This window comes from Cavia porcellus, unplaced genomic scaffold (assembly GCF_034190915.1).
Source record: "Cavia porcellus strain 051 isolate PalLab524CR breed Dunkin Hartley unplaced genomic scaffold, mCavPor4.1 scaffold_6, whole genome shotgun sequence".
In the NCBI taxonomy this organism is placed as follows: domain Eukaryota; kingdom Metazoa; phylum Chordata; class Mammalia; order Rodentia; family Caviidae; genus Cavia; species Cavia porcellus.
The window spans coordinates 104,194,217-104,212,776 of NW_026947489.1; the positions used below are offsets into that span (position 1 = coordinate 104,194,217).

General features: G+C 42.4%; 1 protein-coding gene across 12 annotated transcripts in view; it reads right to left on the reverse strand.

Annotated features, from left to right (window-relative positions):
* Positions 1–18,560, reverse strand: part of Swap70 (switching B cell complex subunit SWAP70) — a 74,541-nt gene that overhangs the window by 47,131 nt on the left and 8,850 nt on the right. For 11 of the 12 annotated variants that reach the window (XM_063251929.1, XM_063251928.1, XM_063251926.1 and 8 more), the window contains exon 2: positions 5,439–5,579. In XM_063251929.1, the coding sequence (XP_063107999.1) occupies positions 5,439–5,579 (141 nt within the window). Of the gene's footprint in view, positions 1–4,480; positions 4,566–5,438; positions 5,580–18,560 lie in introns of those variants that run through there. The other variant, XM_063251930.1, reaches the window with a different exon arrangement.

Below are 18,560 nucleotides of genomic sequence, written 5' to 3' on the forward strand. Positions count from 1 at the left end.
CTGGTTTTAACCATATACTTCACACCAAGCCTTACTATGCAGAATTAGTGAAAAGAACTGCTCTGGTCTGGTTCTAGATGTCCCCCTAAACCTCAGGCAGTTACGGGGGCTTTTTCTGGAGGCAGCTGAATCTAGAGCTTGTGACTCACTCATAGTGCAATGCTGGGATGAAAGCTGGGCGACTGCTGGATCAGTCCACTGACTGGATCAGCCCGCCATAATCCCAGCAGTCTGGATCAGACAAAGAGGCAGAAAGAGGTTTCCTGCTTTTTACTTTTGCTGCTTTTGCTGTCTTCTGCCATCATGACTCTTTGACCCCCTGCAGCGTATCACCCTACTTGGAGCCAGCTGATCAGGGACTAAAACCTCTACAAACTGTGAGCTAAATAAACCTTTCCTTCCTTAACTTTGGGTGTTGGGTAGTTTGTCTCAGCAATGACACAAAAGTAACTAAGACAAGAGCTAACAGAGATCTGAACCAACAAGCCTAATTGACTTCTAAACCTCACAAAGGAATTAGCCTCATACACATGCTGAAGGAGGCCCTGTTTTTGATGCAGTTATTGGGACTAAAGAGTAAAAATTATTCTTGACTTTCTTTAATTGTCCCTATCAGATAATCCAGGCACAGTCTTGCTGCCAAAAAGCAGTAGAAAGGAGACACAGGAGCAAGGGGACACCCAGGCAAAGGCAAAAGAGCCCTAAAACAACCTGGAGAAAAACTGACAGACACTCAGAAACACTGGACACTAACAGAAAAGGCCCATCTTAAAACACTTGAGACAGTCTAACATTACCAGAATGTTTCTAAAGCAGCGCTACATTCACCTTGCATCAATACTTCCCGTATGTCTGCAAATAACTGGGGGGTGGGGGACAGAGTCATTCTGAAAGAGGTCATTAGCCCCGGAAGAGATAAAGAATGCTGCTGGAGAAGTTAAGTGGTTTAGGTTGATACTACCTAGCCCTTATTAGGTGGACCTCGGTAGGTTCCATCTGGGTGGAGTCAGACGCAGGTAACGCCAGGGCCACCTCAGAGGATGAGCAAGGGGACTGACTGAGGCAGGATAAAGACTGCTTAATCAGTGTTTCATATTTTGCTTGCAAAACTAGTAACAATCTCTTTATGATTTTTTTCAACCAAATTTCAAAAAAGCACTAATCCATGCTGTTTAAACCCACACCAGGGAAATCTTGGCTGCTTTACTTGGATTGTACAGCTGGCAAAAATCCCACTCCAGGTGGCTCTTCGGGGACAGACAAGGGCCCAATGTGTCCCCAAGTCCTCACTCACACCGTGAATCATTTTTCTCTACATTCAGTGGCTCAGTCTGGACTTTTTGGATTCTGCTGTATTTTCTCCCCCATAAACAAACCTTTAAAATATCAAGATACTCAACGAACATTTTAAAACATAAAGCTCAAGAGGTTTAAAAAACTGTTAAACCAAGGGGAAGAAAATGAAGGAGCAGAATACAGTACTTCAGGATGCAAAGCCAGAGACCGTTCTCCACTGCCTGGGAACATGCAAATTCTAGTATCAAAAACAAAGCAATTTCCAGATTCTTGAGAATTTCGCAGCGTGCTCTGCAATATTTTAGTAACAGATAATCCTGCTTACTGTCTATGATTTTTGAAGATTAAACACACACACATAGCAGATGATTGCTGAATATAAGACATATTTACTTACAACTACAGATCACAATGAGCTACCTAATAAAGAACCAAACAGCAGCAGCAAAAACCTTCCAGAAAATAGTCCAGCATCATACTGAGAAGTTTTGCGACCTCACAAATCAGTTTCTGTACAGTTTGATAAATCATTTTTTAGGGTTTCTTTCTTTTTTCCAGTTTTTTGAGACAAGGTCTCACTACACAGCCCACGCTAGCCTTGAACCTATAGCAATCCTCCTGCCTCAGCCTCCCCAGTGCTAAGATGAAAGGCATTGCACCATCAAGTCTGATTTGATAAATCACTTTACTGAAATACGATTCTCATGTCATAAAATTCACCTTTGTTGCCAGGCGTGATGGCGCACGCCTGTAATCCCAGTACTCTGGAGGCTGAGGCAGGAGGATCATTGCAAATTCGAGACCAGCCTGGGCTACGAAGTGAGCTCAAGGCCAGCCTGAACTGTGTAGTGAGACCATCTCAAAAACAAACAAACAAAAAAATCACCCTTGTAAAGGGTACAATTTGATAGGATCTAATAGACATCTTTAAAACTTCACAACCATCACCACTATCAAAAACATTTTTATCATCCCCAAAAGAAAGTCCAGGCCAGCTACTCAGCATTTCAACCTCCCAAAGCCCCCAGTAACCTCTAGTCGCCTTTTTATGGCTTTACCTTTGCCTATTTGGGACATCTCACACAAACAGAATCATACATTATGGAGCTTGTGTGAGTTTGGTTAAACTTTACACTTTACTACATGTAGCTTACCTGTTTTTCATAACAAAGCATGGCCATACAACATGGTGATTACAGTTAATATAATGTAGTACACATGTACTTAAATTGCTAAGAGTAGCTTTTAAGTATTCTCACTACAAATAAATGGTAAGTATGTGAGGTAACGCACACATTACCTTGATCTGGCCATCCCACAGTGTACACTCATTTCAAAATATCACTTTATACACCTAAATTTATATAATTTTATGTGCCAAATTAAAAATATATACATGAAACAAGGGGGAAAAGCACATTTAAAGTAACTGTAATGTCTCTGGCAGGGAATATTTTTAAAAAGCATGGTGGCTCACACCTGTAATCCCAACACTTGGGAGACTGAGGCAGCAGGATCACCATGAGCTACACAGTGAGTTCAACACCTGCCTGAATGACATGGAGAAACCCTGTCTCAAAACGCAAAACAAAACAAAAAGCGTTTATTAACATATAAAACAGCACGCATACAAATTGGGAAACTGTACTGTGAGGCTGATGAGGAATAACAGATATAGACACAAAGAGTACTCTAGGGTGGGAGGCAAGGCAGAAGGATCATCACTAGTTCAACATAGTTTGCTTTTTGTTTGAGGTGTGTGTGTGTGTGTGTGTGTGTGTGTGTGTGTGTATTCTTTCTCCTTTTTGTTTTGGTTTGTAGTGCAGACTGGCCTTGAATCAAAATCCTGGTGATCCTTCTTCCTCAAATGCTGCTTCCTCCTCCTCTACCACCTCCTCCTCCTCCTCCTCCTTTTTTTGTATCAGGAATCAAACTCAAGATCTCGAGCTTGCCAGGCAGGCACTATGAGGCTAATCTTTAACCTGACCCTGCCTCAGCTTCTGAGTGCTAGGATTAGAGGTATGTACCACTAGTGTGGGCTACAGTGAGTTCAAGGCCACAATGAACTACACAGTAAGACCCTGTCTCAAAGAAAAGAAAAACTACCATACAAATGAACACAGTATTGATGTGTTCAATACTGATGTGATACTGATCTTTGCTGCAAATTTTCTGAAAAATGTAGCCTCTTATGATTCTTTTTCTCTTTTTCCCCTCCTGTGATTTTTATAAAGAACCCTGAGCCAGGTGAGATGGCACCTATAATTCTAGCACTCAGAGAGGCTGAAACCTAAGGGTCATAAGTTTGTACCCAAACTGTGCAATGTAGCAAGACTCTGTTTCAAAATAAAAAATAAAAACTGGTTGGTGATACAGAGTATCACACAGTGAATGAAAACGCCCTGGACTCAATTATCATAACAGAGGAGAGGAAAGGGGAGGAGAGGGGAGGGGAGGGGAGGGGAGGGGAGGGCAGGGGAGGGGAGGGGAGGGGAGGGAGGGGAGGGGAGAGGAGGAGAAGAGAGGAGAGGAAAGAAAGAAAGAAAGAAAGAAAGAAAGAAAGAAAGAAAGAAAGAAAGATGAAGAGGAGAGAGAGAGAGAGAGAGAGAGCAAGCAAGCAGGAAGGAAGAAAAGAAGTCCTGACCAACATTTTGTTATAGTAGTTTCCAAATAACTAAATTAAATTATTATTAAAATGTTAATCACAATACATTGCTTTCATTAAAAAAAAAAAAAACTAGGACTGGGGATATAGCTCAGCCACACAGTATCTGCCTGGCAAGTGCAAAATCCTGAGTTTGATTCCCAGTACCAAAAAAAAAAAAAAAAAAAAAAAATCACTAGCCGGGTATGGTTAGGCACACCTGTAATCCCAGAACTCAGGAGGCTGAGGCAAGAGAATTATTGTGAGTTCATGGCCAGAAAGGCCAGCCTGCACTACATACTGAGATCCTGTCACACACACACAAAAAAAAGTTAAGCTAAATTTAATTAAATAAATTCACTAAATTTCACTTTCCCAGTATTACAGAAAAGATACTTTTAAAACTTTTTAATTTACACACATACAAATAACAATAAAAATTGAAGAAATCACAAAAAAATATATACATAGTTGTGAAAATTGGTTTTTTAAAGGTATTTTACTTTCAATGTAAAAATACACAGGTGTGCTAGTACACACCTGTAATCCCAGCACTCAGGAGGCTGAGGCAACAGCATTGCTGAGTCTGCGGTGAGCCTGAGCTACACAGTGAGTTCAAGTCAGTCTGCAACACAGAGAGAGTCTGTATCAAAAACAAGTATCACCAACACCAAGCATATTGGCATACACAGTAATTCTAGCACTCGATACTTAGAAAGGAGGAAAGAAACTTCCCAATGGATCTAAACTACAGTTAGACAACAGTGAGCTCAGCTGTGCTGAGCAGGGTGAACACAGATAGAGCTAAGGAAGTTCAAGAAGCTGGAAAAGGGGATTTTTAATGTTTTCATCATAAAGCAATGAAAAGTGATCGAGAAGATTGCTTTAACCTGACTTAAGCATTAAACAACATATACACGCACAGAAATACCACACAGTACCCCATACATCTGTATAATTGTTATGTTTTCTTATGTATCACCTACATTCACACATATGTAAATTTTTAATAAGCACAACATGGGAGCAAATTCAGTAAGTTTTATTTAGCTTCTAAACATGATCGGTTTTTACATCTTTACTCAGAATATAACTTAGAGGCGGCATCCAAGCAGTACCTTCAAAGTCTGAGCTGAAAAGCCTGAGGGATAATTTCTAAATAATAAACATAACTGTCATCTCCCTTAGTATTTACACTAACTCCATCACAGGCACCCCGTAACAGTCACTGCCAGTACCCAGGGAACTACATTTTTAAAAATGAAAACAGCAGCCTGAGAAGGGACACACAGAAGTTAACAAAACACCCTCAGTCCCAAAGAACACAGCAAGGTAGACACCAATCCGGGAGGGAGGGATGGAGGCATGCTCCGGAAGCACCCTCAGTCCCTCCACTCTTGCGCATCCTTGCTCTGCTGATGCCTCGAGCCTTGGCTCTGGCACCCACCAGACAAATGCAAATCAAACAAGGCTGAAGAACAGAGCGTTAGGGTCATACCTTTTCCAGAATGAACTTGTTTAAATATGGCATGTAGCCCTGATTGGAGACGGGCCCTTCGTCATCATCCCTGAAGTGCTCTTCAAGGGCCACAGGGTCGTGAGGAACCTTCAGCACCGTGCACAGGTTATGGGAAAGGACCTAGGGAGAGAGAAAGAGCCGTGTAAAGGCATCCACTCACTAACACAGGACACGTCCACTGTGGGAGCGTGACACACTGCTCTGCCTCGGGATGCCGGGGAGGCGGAGGGCAGATTCGTGGCGTGAAGGGCTAAGCACTGCTCCCGCCAGCCCCTACTTGCTGCCCAGGAGCCTCAAGTGCCTTCCCCAGTTTGGGTTCCCTTCCAGCAAGTTCCTATTATGCACTGCCATGAGCTGGGCTCCATGCAAGGTCTGCAAATATAATACACCTCCCAGTTGTTTAGTAACTGGGCCACATTAGGGGATACTGCTCAGTGGCACAGTGCCTGCCTGGCAAGTGCAAGGTCCTGGGTTCAACTCCTGGCACAAGGAAGGAAGGAAGGAAGGAAGGAAGGAAGGAAGGAACGAACGAACGAACGAAGGGGCAAGAGAATGTGTTTCAAATTCAGTCGTTCCCCAAAGTATATCAGGGTCAGCTAATTAGAGCCTCTCTAGTGAATGAGCCAGGCATTGTCAGCACCACATGGCACTGCAGACAAGGCGGTGACCTGCACAACCTTCACCATCTCTAGGTTTCAGGCTGCTCATTTACTAAGCAGAAAGGATGGGATTAATGTATGAATACAGCAAATATTAATTAACAATCACTAAATGTCCAAACATCTCTATAGTTCTATGACTACAGTTTAAATGTCAACATGAGTATAAAAGAACATAGACATACAAAAGAAATCAAGAGTCTGGGTTAGAAACAGCAAAAACTATCTGAGGTACAGTGGTTACAAGAATAGGACAGGGAGGAAGGTGGAAAAATGAAGGTTGCATTTAATCAGTGCACACTGGACGCATGTTCGAAAATACCACACTGAGTCCCATAAGACGTACAATTAATAAAAAAACCTTAGGAACCAACAAAATAGTTTAAAATACTTTACAGAAAATCTATATCCTATAGCTTAGGTATACAAAGGACCACTACTGGCCTTGCAGTATAAGTGCCCACTTTCATATACAGGCAGCAGAATCCCCAGTTTGAGTTATCTCAGTACTAACAACATTTTTAAAGCAATACTCAAGTCTCCTGCATTTCATCTGTGCATGATGAACGGGTCAGATTACATAGGTAAGGCTGCACTGTCACCAACGGCCATCTTCATAAACGTCAAACCTCAGCTTAAAATGTCCCCTATTTTTCTTGGTCCAAGGATTTAACTACTTAAGGAGCTACAGTCATCTCAGTATACACTTTCAATTTCATTAAGCAAGTCACTTCTTCTGCATACATGTGTTTCAGTTAGGATATTTTTAAGATTTAAACTTTTTAATCTATAAAAAGAACATTTGCATAACTTTTTTCTAAATCAATTTTGTTTCTCAAAGCATCATGTATTTGGAGATTCTTTTGTGTACGCTCTACTGGTTTTAAAGAAGTCACTAAAGCAAAGGAAGCAAATTTACCACTGGTTATAAATGCAGTGATGAAAACTTTTACCAGCCTTACAAAGCAGGCTGTGTTTGTCAAGCATACCTTATGTTTGCATCATGGAAAGACCACAGTGAGAAGTTTGCTGAAGAATTTTGCATTACAGTCAGCAAAATCTTAAATAGATTTTTTTCTCTCTTTGCCTGGTAGGACTTGTAGTACTAACCCAAAGAGGTTTTGTGAGGATTAATTTCAGAACTGTAAAGTGCTTATAAGCTGTAAAGTACTACGGAAATGTAAGTTTTAGAGAAATGAAAAGCATATTTCACAGACAAGACTCAAAGGTCATTCATATTTTAAAATCATCTGGGACTTTACTGTGTAAAAATTCCCAACCTCTGATTAAATTATAAAACATCATAAAATGTTAAGCCACGAGGAAGTTACTATGCACTGATCTGAAAAGATCTCCAAGATAAATTAGATAAATTACATGAAAAAAACAAGGTACATAAGAGTATATAACACCTGCCATCTTTTGTGTAAAAGGAAAAGAAGAAACTGTGGCGGGATACGTAAAAAACAAGTAACTGGCCGTGTGTGCTGGCGCACTGTAATGGAGCATGCAGGAGGCTGAGCAGGGGCACTGCTGTGAGTTCAAAGCCAACTTGAGCTACTTAGTTCAAGGCCAGCCTGAACTACCTAAACCCTGTCTCAAAACAAACAAAGCAGAAACTGATTTCTTCAGGGGGAAGGGCTGCAGTTGATGAGAGCCCAGGGAGAGAGGACAACTTCTTTTTTACTGCATTAACCTTTTTAAAGCTTTTTTGGAGGGAAAACAATCTATTTTAAAATGGCCTATTTTAAAAATTTACTAAAAACTGCACACAGTACATTTTTAACCAGCCAGCCAGAGATTACACAGCTAAATCTACTTATGCTCAGTCTGCTCTCTTCCTTCTGCATCAACCCGCTCCCTGGAGATGAGATGTAAGAGGGACACAGGCTCCTCAGGGGCCTGGGGAATGGAGGGTGCGCTCAGAGGGCAAGAAGAGAGTTTAGAAGAGGACAGCAGTGGGTGTCACTTCGGAAAGGAGGAGAAATCAACCCAGCACCTAACGGATAAACAAGGGCAGTTTTAGGACAGGAACGCTGGCAACCAGAAGTCGACCAGACAGGGAAGCAGATAAAGTGAAAAGATAAGATAAAGTCCTCAAGAAACAGATAGAGAACATCAATCTCCCCTACCTATCCTCTGCCGGGGGGCTTCGCAGGTCCTCCAACTAAAGTCCTGGCAGGGGCCTCAAATAGCATACTGCCATTCTTCTCATCTCATGAACAGGTAAGTACTGGCACAGAGAGATTAAATGTACTTTAAAAAACAACTAAGGTTACTGAGCAGAACTGAGACCAGAACCTAGCTTTTATGACAGCTGGTTCAGGGCTCTCCACTGTATTCAGTTGTTTGACGTCAGCAATCCTACGCGAAGTGCTTAGTTTGATTCCGTAACCCTATTTAGGGTTACGATTTGAACTCCAGACTTCAGCATTGGACACTCTTGCCAGGCATGGTGGCACACGCCTGTAATCCCAGCACCTGGGAGGCTGAGGCAGAACTGCTGGAAATCCCAGGCCAGCCTCGGCTACACAGGGAGCTCCTGTCTCAAACAAAAAGAACACTCTTGTTAAATACAGGAATGGCTGCATTCAGTGATATTTTCTTGACCACCTTAAACGACATGAGGGAGCAGTGCATTAACTGCTTGCTTGCCTGGTGTCAGTACCCTCATCAAAAAAATGAGCAGCTGGGTTCTTACACAGAACTTCAGGGGATTAAAACACCCAACTCTGTTAACTGTCAACCCAATTCATTTTATGAATTCAGCAAAAACAATAATGTAGATTAGTACTTCAGCTTTTAATTTTCATTTTTAGTATGGCCCCAAAAAGAAAGTAGCTGTCAAACAAAAAGCAACACACTACAACAAAAGAAAATGTGTTTCTCTATGATTCCATCTCACCCCAGAAAAAATGGTTATTATCAAGAAAACAGCTAATAACAAATGCTGGAGGGGCTGTGGGGAAAAGGAACCCTTCTCCATTGTTGGTAGGAGTGCAGACTGGTGCAACCACTGTGCAAATCAGTCCGGGGATTCATCAAAAAACTAGGATTTAAAAAAAACAAACTAGGATTAGTGGTGCAATTTGACCCACCAATATCAGTCTGTGTATCCTCATAGAAAAATTAAAAACATCAAGAATTGGGGCTGGGGATTTAGCTCAGCGGCATAAGCGCCTGCCAGGCAGTCGTGAGTTCGATCTCTGGTACGGATAAAAAGGAAAAAGACAAAAAAAAAAAATCAAGAATTCAAAACATCACACCATGGTGATACATGCACAGACATTCATAGCAGCACAGTTTGCAGTAGCTAAATCTTGGTAACAATTCTAATGTCCATCAACTGAACAACAGATTAAAAAAAAGTACGCTTTTTTTTACATAATGGAGTATTACTGTACAATAAAAAAGGATAACCCTAGCCAGGGATTTAGCTCAGTGGCACAAGCGCCTGCCTGGCAAGCACAAGGTCATGAATTCGATCCCCTGTACCAAAAAATAAAACAAAACAAAACTCACAAATAAAAAGAGTAGGAAAATGCTTTATTTGATATTTAAAACTGTTTACCAGCAATTTTTAAAAATCCTAGACAGTATCTCAAGTTTTTAAACATAAAAAATAATAGCTGGGCATGGTGGTGCACACTTATAATCCCAGCACTCAGGAGACTGAGGCTGGAGGATTGTTGTGAGGTGGACCAGCCTGGGCTACAAAGTGAGCTCAAGGCCAGCCTGAACTGCATAGTGAGATGACTCTGCCTCAAAAAAAAAAAAAAAAAAAGACAAAAATAAATAAATCATACAGCCAGGTAGGGTGGTACACAATCAAAATATGCAGAAGATTGATAGAGAGAGGCTGTGAGTTTGAGGTCAGCCTTGGTTACAAAGCAAGACTCTGCCTCAAAAAAAAGGAAGAAGAAAAGAAGAAGTAGCAGCAGCACCCACTACCGCCACCATTCTGAAGGCCAGAACATTAGCGGGCAAGTTTGTAAACTTGCACAACAACCTGTGCTTTTTAGACTAAAGCCACACTATCAACTTGTTTTAGTCTCTAAACTGCTGTTTTACAGATGAAGAGGCTAAATCAGAGATTAGAAGGTATAATCTAGCCAGGTGTGATGTAGGACTCCTATAACCCTAACACTCAGAAGGCTGAGACAGGAGGATCGCCATGAGTTTGAGGTCAGCCTGGGTTACATACTGAGTTCAAGGCCAGCCTGAACTACAGGGAGACCTTTTCTCAAAAAGAAGAACAATGGTCTCAACTCGAAGTATTATGAACCTGTAGTCAGAGCACAAACCTCTCACTATCATATCCTTTCCCCTCGCCACCTTCCCTCTCTTTCTGGGAAAACAGACGCCCCTGCCTAGCAAGGCTGGGAGTACACACACGCTCATGTTGTTTCTAAGCTGCAGGGATGGGCCAGGTTCCCCCAGGGGACCCATGGCCACGAGGAAAACTCACACCTGAAACATGAGGCCACCTGCTCTGTGCAAGCTGTCCCCCTGCACCCTGAAAAACAAACTGAGACAAAAGCAATCAGAAAGGAAAGGACTGACCCCAAATGACTCTAATCAGGGTGTTTGTGAGTTTCCAGAAAACCCTGCATGTACCCCACTTCCAATGCCTGCCCTCCAAAGGCCATTCTTTTAGCACCCACATGACTGCTAAGCAACTTTGCTCTCATTCCCTGATGGGAGAAATAAAGTAGTTACACAGTAAACGACCCCTGCCCAGGCCAGGATGCCCTCTCCCCTTGCTGGGGTAGAGGGTGAGGGTGGGATCTGGCTGTCCCCGCTGTGCAGCCTTGCGATGAGGTTACTACCAGCTGTCAGAGCCCTGCTCCTGCCCTGCTGCTCTTCAGTGGTTTGCCACTTACCCTTTGCCACTTTGCCCTACTACCCTGAATGTGAAATCACCAATGGAGACAGTGTTTTACACAGACAAGCGCTTGACGTTCACTCTCTCCCTCCCGAAGATGTAGAGAGCCTAAAAGGTTCACACGTCCTTTTCCTCTACAGGATGTGCATGTGGATCGGGCAAGGCGGGCACTGCAGAAAAGAGGGGTGGGGAGCTCTATTCCAACAGGCTTATCGGAACCACACAATTACAGAATTGTAATTCATAATGACAACCTTTGAAAATTCCTGTACCACTTATAAAACTTCAAGCTAATGGTGAATTACTGGAAAATTCTTCCAAACAATGAGCCAGAATGACCAATTTCCTACCAGCAGCACATTGTCTACCAGAAGCCCTGCCCCTTCCCACAGGGGTCAGGGTACTGTTACTTCCGCTTGTCACTGTTTCTGTGCCTCCTGCTTTCTCTTAAATATTTTTACTCTATGCAAACTTCAAACTGTTGTCGCTGCCTGCTCTCAATCCCTGAGTACAGTCACGCAGCACTCGAGACACAAGTAAATTTCAGTCCTGTTCACTTTTATGCCCTTGTCTAAAAGTCATCAAAAGCCTACAGAAGTAGAAGCCGGGGCGGTATCTGAGCTCCACAATGAAACCTTCCCACCACCCACCTTACTTCACCTTCCCAGCCTTATTTTTCCTATCCCTCTGCACCAAGCGTAGAAATCCAGCTTAACAAGCTTACTGAGCCCCCAAAACAACCCCCCCTCCTCCTCCCTCTGAGGCCCTGAGCAAGGTGTACCCCACCTCAGTGTCTACCAAAATAAATGCTATCCTCTCCTGAATCCTTCACACTCTGCCTCAGGAGCCATGTGTGCCTGCAGTGTAGCCACATGGGAGCTTCCTCCCACAAGAATGCACATTTCTGAGAGGAAGGCCATGCCTCACCCACCACTGCTTGCCCACAACAGCCAGCCATGGTAGTTTAATAACGACGACAATCTCTGAAAATAGCCTCCTCCTTTCTCCTTATTGCCATTTAAAAACACAGGCCTAGCTGGGTGTGAGGGCGCAGGCCTGTAATCCCTGTACTCCAAGAAGCTGAGGCAAATAGATCACAGACTCAAGCCCAGCCTGGACAACTTGGCAATTTAGGGAGAACCTGTCTAAATGTAAAAGTAAAGGGCCAGGAGGAAGGAGGGGGCAACATATACAAAAGAATTAAGGTGGGTTACATACATGCACCAACATCCCACAATAAACGTAGTCATTATGTACTGCAAACATGTACTAATAAAAATAAAAATTTTTTAAAATCCGAAAGCCATTAAAAAAATTAAACGGTTAGGGTGTAGCTTAGTACAGATGCCCTGGTTTCAATCTCTAGTAACAGCAAAAAAAGACCGGGGCCTGGAACTTGGCCTGGGTCACAGAGTAATTAGGGACCAGATCTCAAGCCTCATCTGTCCCTGTGATGTCCTGGGCTGGAAACATGTCCCCTCTGCCCAACCACATTCTTCCAGAAGGGATCAATGTTTTGGAGCTTCAGGAAACCTTCACAAGCCAATCCTTCACAAAGAACTCCTATTCACCATTTAATCCATTCAGTTCTACATACTGGTGATACCTTCACACCTAAGCCCAACTCAGTGAGGCAGGGAACCACTTCCTATTTCTCCTCTGTGCTTCACAGTGACGAGCACAGGACTCAGGGAGGACAAAAACAGATTAAGGCACAGGATTTACTTCAAAAGCATCTGTCAAGATGCTGTCTATGTAACATGAACTCAGTGAATGTCACTGGTTCATTCAGTGAATGTCACTGAATTACTGTTAGTAAAAAAAATCTTTTGGTTGTGTGCGTCTGTAGTGTACCAGGAATCAAACTCAGGACCTTGTACTTGCCAGGCAGACACTGTACACTAAGCTATATCCCTGGCCTACTAAGTTATCTTTGATAATTCCTCAATTTAGTCCTCTTCAGAAATTAGGTTCTGGTAAAAAGCACTGGTAAACATAAAGATTTTTAAATTCATCTTTAAGATGCACTGTGTTGTAAGCCTGTAACCCAAGTGATTCAAAAGTTGAAGCAGGAGGATCACAAATTCAAGGCCAGCCTGGGAAACACAGTGAGACTATATCTCAGAATAAAAGAAAATAAAGGGCTAGGGATGTAGTTCAGTGGCGGAGCACTCCTGGGTTCACTTCCTAGTATTGGAGAAAAAAAAAAAGATGATAATAATGAAGACACTATAAATTGAAAAAGTTATTGCCTCCAATATTTAAACCACTCAGAAATTAATAAGAAAAAGATCACATAATAGAAAAGCAGACAATGGGCATGAATTGAAAATTCACTAAAGTGCCAGGCATGGTAGCTCACGCCTATAATCCCAGCACTCTGGAGGCTGAGGCAGGAGGATCGTTACAAGTTTGAGACCAGCCTAGGCTACAAAATGAGCTCAAGGCAGCCTGAACTGCACTGAGACCCTGTCTCAAAAAGACAAAAAAAAAAAAAAAAAAAAAAAAAAAGGAAGAAAATTTACTAAAGAAACTGAAGACTAATGAATACAGACTGTCTTGCAAGTTCAGGATGGGATTTCTGGGACCTGTAAGTTTTAGACTGTATTTTTAGATGGAAGCATAAAGTCATCTGCTGGGTACGATTACTGATATGCCTCTGTCTTACCATTTCTCTACTAAAAACTCTATTTAAATGTGGCTTGTTACTGTACCACATTTTACAAAGAAATCATACTTCAAGAGTTCCAAGGTATACCTATTATAGGAAACTTGTCCTCTGAATGAATTTCTTGGGCTATGTAGAATTTCATGTGTTGCAGTCTTGTATACCTTATAAAAAATTAAATTCCACTCTTTTTCACTTCAAAAAATAAACACAGGAAAAACACTTAACCTCCTACTAACCAAAAGGATGCAAATTTTTTAAAACTTGCTTTTTGCCTGGGCAACATATAGTCAGTAATTGAGTAAACAGATACAGGCTAGTAAAGACAGTACCCAACACTGAGCAAGTATTCTCAACCTCACAACTGCTGGTATTTTGGGCTAAATGATCATTTGTTTGGGGAGAAGGGAGGTGTTCTACACATTGTAGGATTCCGAGCAGCATCCCCCTGGCTAAAAACATCTCAAAAAGCGTAAGAAAGAAAATAGTGCTGGGCATGTAATCCTAGCACTAAGGAGGCTGAAGCAAGATGAATGTCAGAGTGTAAGGCCAGCCTGGGCTACACAGTGCGTTCAAGACCAGCCTGGACTACAAAGACCCTGTGTCAAAAAATAAGAATTAAAAACATGGTAAGATAAAGCATGACACATTAACACAGTGAAATAGTTCACAAACTATATAAAGGACAGTCTCTGCATTTATGATTGATACAGAAAGATGTCCCTAACACAGTACATAAGAAAACAGCACACGAAACACAGTTCTACTTCTATGAAAAGATGGTATGTCTGTGTACCAGCACATTTGTGGGGGATGTTGGGAGGGATGTGTTAGGAAAAATTAGTCCCTGAAAATTTAACTGCCCCCGTATTTATTGTTAGAATTTCAATCTTTGCCTCTGTAGTGATTCTTTGAATATTCTATTGTATGTTCATTATGATCAGAAAAAAATCAAATAGAGCTGGGCATGGTGGCACATGCCTGTAATCCCAGTGGTCAGGAGGCTGAGGCAGGAGGATTGCTGAAAGTTCAAGGCCAGCCTAGGCTACATAGTGAGTCCAAGATCAGCCTGAACTATAAAGGGAGCCTGTGTCTTAAAAAAAAAAAAAAAAAAAATCAACTACATTTGGGCATTTACTATGATCTAAATGTATTCCTCAAAATTCACGTGTTGAAACATAATCACCAATGTGATGATATTACAAGGTGGGGGCTTTGGGAACCCTGCCAGCCGGCCTGCCTTCTTCCTTCCATCCCTTTCTCCCTTCTTCAGTGCTAGGACTCAAACCCAGGGTCTCACACATGGTAGACAAGTGCTCTAGCAGTGAGCACACTCTCAGCCCCTAGGAGCCATCTTCTAAACAGACAGAGGTCCTCAGAGTCAACACATATTCAGTCTGCTAGGACTTTGATCCTGGACTCTCCAGACTCCAGAAAGATGAGAGATACCTTTCTATTGTTTATAAGCTACTCAATATGTGATATTATAATAAAAGAATCAGACTAAGATAGGATTTCTGCTAGAGACCACCATTAAATCTATAAAATGTGAAGAGATTATTGAAAAACCACAAAGTTAACAGAACTAACTCAAGATATCCACAATGAAGTATGCCTTACCAGGCTTCTTGAACTAATGGGCAATAAAGTCCTCCAAACTGAGACAACTTCCTTAGATTTCAGCCCCCACCCCATGAAAGTGTATCACAAACAAATATCTTTAGGACAAACGATCTGTGAGAGACTGAACTCAGGAAAACTTCCTTCTCTACTGCTCATCCCACTGTGTAAGTTCTATGAAAAGAACTGTATTTTATCTGTCTAATACCAAAAACCTAATAATTAAACCTGGTTAGGTAGATGTTCAATATATAACCAATTTAAATTGTTTCAAGATTTGTTTTTCTCTTCTGTACCATTTTTACCTAGATTTCAGTCTTTGAATTTCTTTCACTACACTACTATGTTACCAGAAAGAACTTTTAATTGGACTTTCTAATTCAGATCACTTTCAAAGTAAAGCACTGGGCCTCCATTAAATACTAACAATACCAAAAATAGTCAATTATAACTCATAGTACCTGACACCTAATAAAGCAATCCAGCAGTTCCTCAAAATCAAATATAGACTTCTGAGAAAAGGACACAATAAAAACAAATATGTAGCCAGGTGTGGCGACACATAACTATAATTCTAGTACTCTGGGAGGCTGAACCAGGAGGATGGAAAGTATGAGCCCAGTCTGTGCAACTCAAGCAATCTAGCAAGACCTTCTCGCAAAATAGGGCTAGCTGGGGAAAAGTACTAAGGAAAAAGGAAAAAAAAGTACTAAGGGAAAAAAAAATTAACAAATCTATGAGATAGAGAGTATGCTGTACTAAAAAAGAACAAAATTAGGCAGCTACCTTCTCCAATAGAATATCTGAAGCCTCGGTGTACACTCAAGGTGCTGAGCAAGATTTCAAGTCTGAGATTTACCTCAGCTGTGCTATCTTTGTATCGCCTGACGCCTTATGGCTCCTAAAATTGGCTTCCATCCCTAACAATCTGAAATTGCTTTGTAAAAGGAGCTGGTACCCAAGAGATCCTAAGAAAGGAACTGTCGCCCAGCTTAACAGCCTCCAGCCCCCTCTGGCACCTGCTCAGCCAAGGACTAAGCATGGCCTCTCCCTGATGTGAGGCTCTCCTGAAAGCCCCAGGGCAGAGCTCCTGGTGCGCCAACTCTGCGGTATGGTTTGCGAGCTCCTTTCCCCACTCTGCCTGTTCTCCCACTTCACCCCAGCACAGGCTCCCCCCAGGGACCCTTTTCCCTCCGAGTGAGTCTCAGTGTCCGCTTGCTGGAGAACCTAACCTGGCACAGACCCTCCGGCCTAGTCATTCTCTCAAGCTTCCAGCACTTGGCAGCCTGGACCATGCATTGCTTTAAGTCCTCTTTGGTCCCCTGACATAATTAGTTTCTAAGTTCTTCAAAAACGCCTCTGTGGGTGAGGGTGCCCTCACCCTTCACCCTCCCTGCCTGAATATTTCCCAAAGCCTAGTTTTCAGCCCTCAGACCTTCCTCCTTAAACTCTTCTTAGAAAGTGCAACCAACTCTATTCTAATGACCTTCATTTTCTTTCTGATCTTGACCTCTGAAATGAGCACTAGAGATTTCCATCACAATCTGCCTTACATCCGATACATACACCAAGGAGAACTCCTCATCTCTCTCTCCCCCAAAGCAGGTTGTCAGCCTGATTCTGACTTTAAGGGGTACTACCCACCCCTGAACAACAGAAGTATGAAATCCCTCTCTCTCCTCTCCCTCTCTCTGTTTTTCCTCCTCCTCTATCTAATTCAGCTCCAAACATTATCAACTCCTCTCTCTACTGCATGTGCTGTTTTGTAGGCAGTGCGGTATGTTTTTTGTCACAGAATGTCTAACAAAAAAATGTTTGATAGGTAGAAGCATTCAAATTCATGTAACATCTGTAGATTAATTTTCTTCAACAGAGGCATTTGGTAGGAAGTGAACAGGAGAATTTCTGTTGTCACACATGAAAGTTACAACGTGCCAAGACCCCTCAGCGGATGCCTGAAGCCACCGATAATACCAAGCCTGTAAAGACTGTGTTCCTGCCTGTACATATCTACCTATGTAAAAATTTAATTTAATCTATAAATTAGGCATAGTAGGAGATTAATAACAAGACAATATAACAACATACCACAGTGCAAGTCTCCATCTGATGCTGGACCACAGTTAACTAAAACTACACCAAGTAAAGCCAAAGATAAAAGGGACTAACGTACATCTTATTATTTCCACATTTAACAGATGATCTTAAAATGCAAGAAGCAAAGCTAATTTCTGAAAGTCATCCACATACAAGGCCTCAGAATTCCAGTCAAGCTCAACCTATTAACTGTCCCAATACCAAGCAGCATTTCTCAGACCATCATCGAGTCCTGAATAGGCTGCCCACCAACCAGCTCCTGCTCTTAACTCAGTGCGTCTGGCTTAGCATCTGCTACCCTGTGAACAGGAATGGCCTGCCGGGAAGGGCACAGCACGCCCCTTCAGAAGGGCCTAGCCAGGGAAACAATGGCTTCAACATCATCCGGATGAAGAGCTCGCATACTAACTGGAGGCCCCCCTGGCTGACCACCTGCGAATCCACTCTCCTGGTCCACATGAAATGCTGCCAAGCTAATTGTGCCTGAGGAAAACAAAGTATAGGCAGCACAGTAAAGTCTTTAGTTTTCCAATATTAGGGAGCTCTAGTCTCTAATCATAAGATCTCTGTATGTGAAACTCAAGAATGGAGATTTCTTCCTAAATACCTTTTCCTTAGTTGCTGAAAACTGACAGTTTCACACTGACAAAGACTTGGAGTCAAAAATGAAACATGAAGTAGTACAACTGCCCGTGGTCCCAGCTACTCAAGAGGCCTAGGCAAGAAGATCACTTGAGCCCAGGAATTCAGCTCTAGCCTGGGCAATACGGTTAGGCCTCAAAAAAAGTTGGGTATGGTGGTACAAGCATGTAATCCAGCCCCAGCACTCAGGAGGCTGAGACAGAGGAGTGCTGTGAGTCCAAGGCCAACCTGAACTACAAAGACCCTGTTTCAGGAAGAAAACAAAAAGAGGCCTTATGGAAAAATGTCACATAAAACTCCAGGTTTTGTAAAATTAATATTCACTAATAAAATTATTTAAAGGAAAATGTGAGATGAGAAAAACAAAGGAGAAGGAAGAGCAAAAAAAAAAAAATGTTTTATGAAACACAGTGTGAGGAAGCCAAAGCACACCGAGGCACAGGGCAGCCCTACGCTCACGCTGCGCGATGGAGCAGGGACCGGAGGAGGGGCTGAGGGGCAAGCGGCGTGAAAGCCGAGATGGGCCCGCC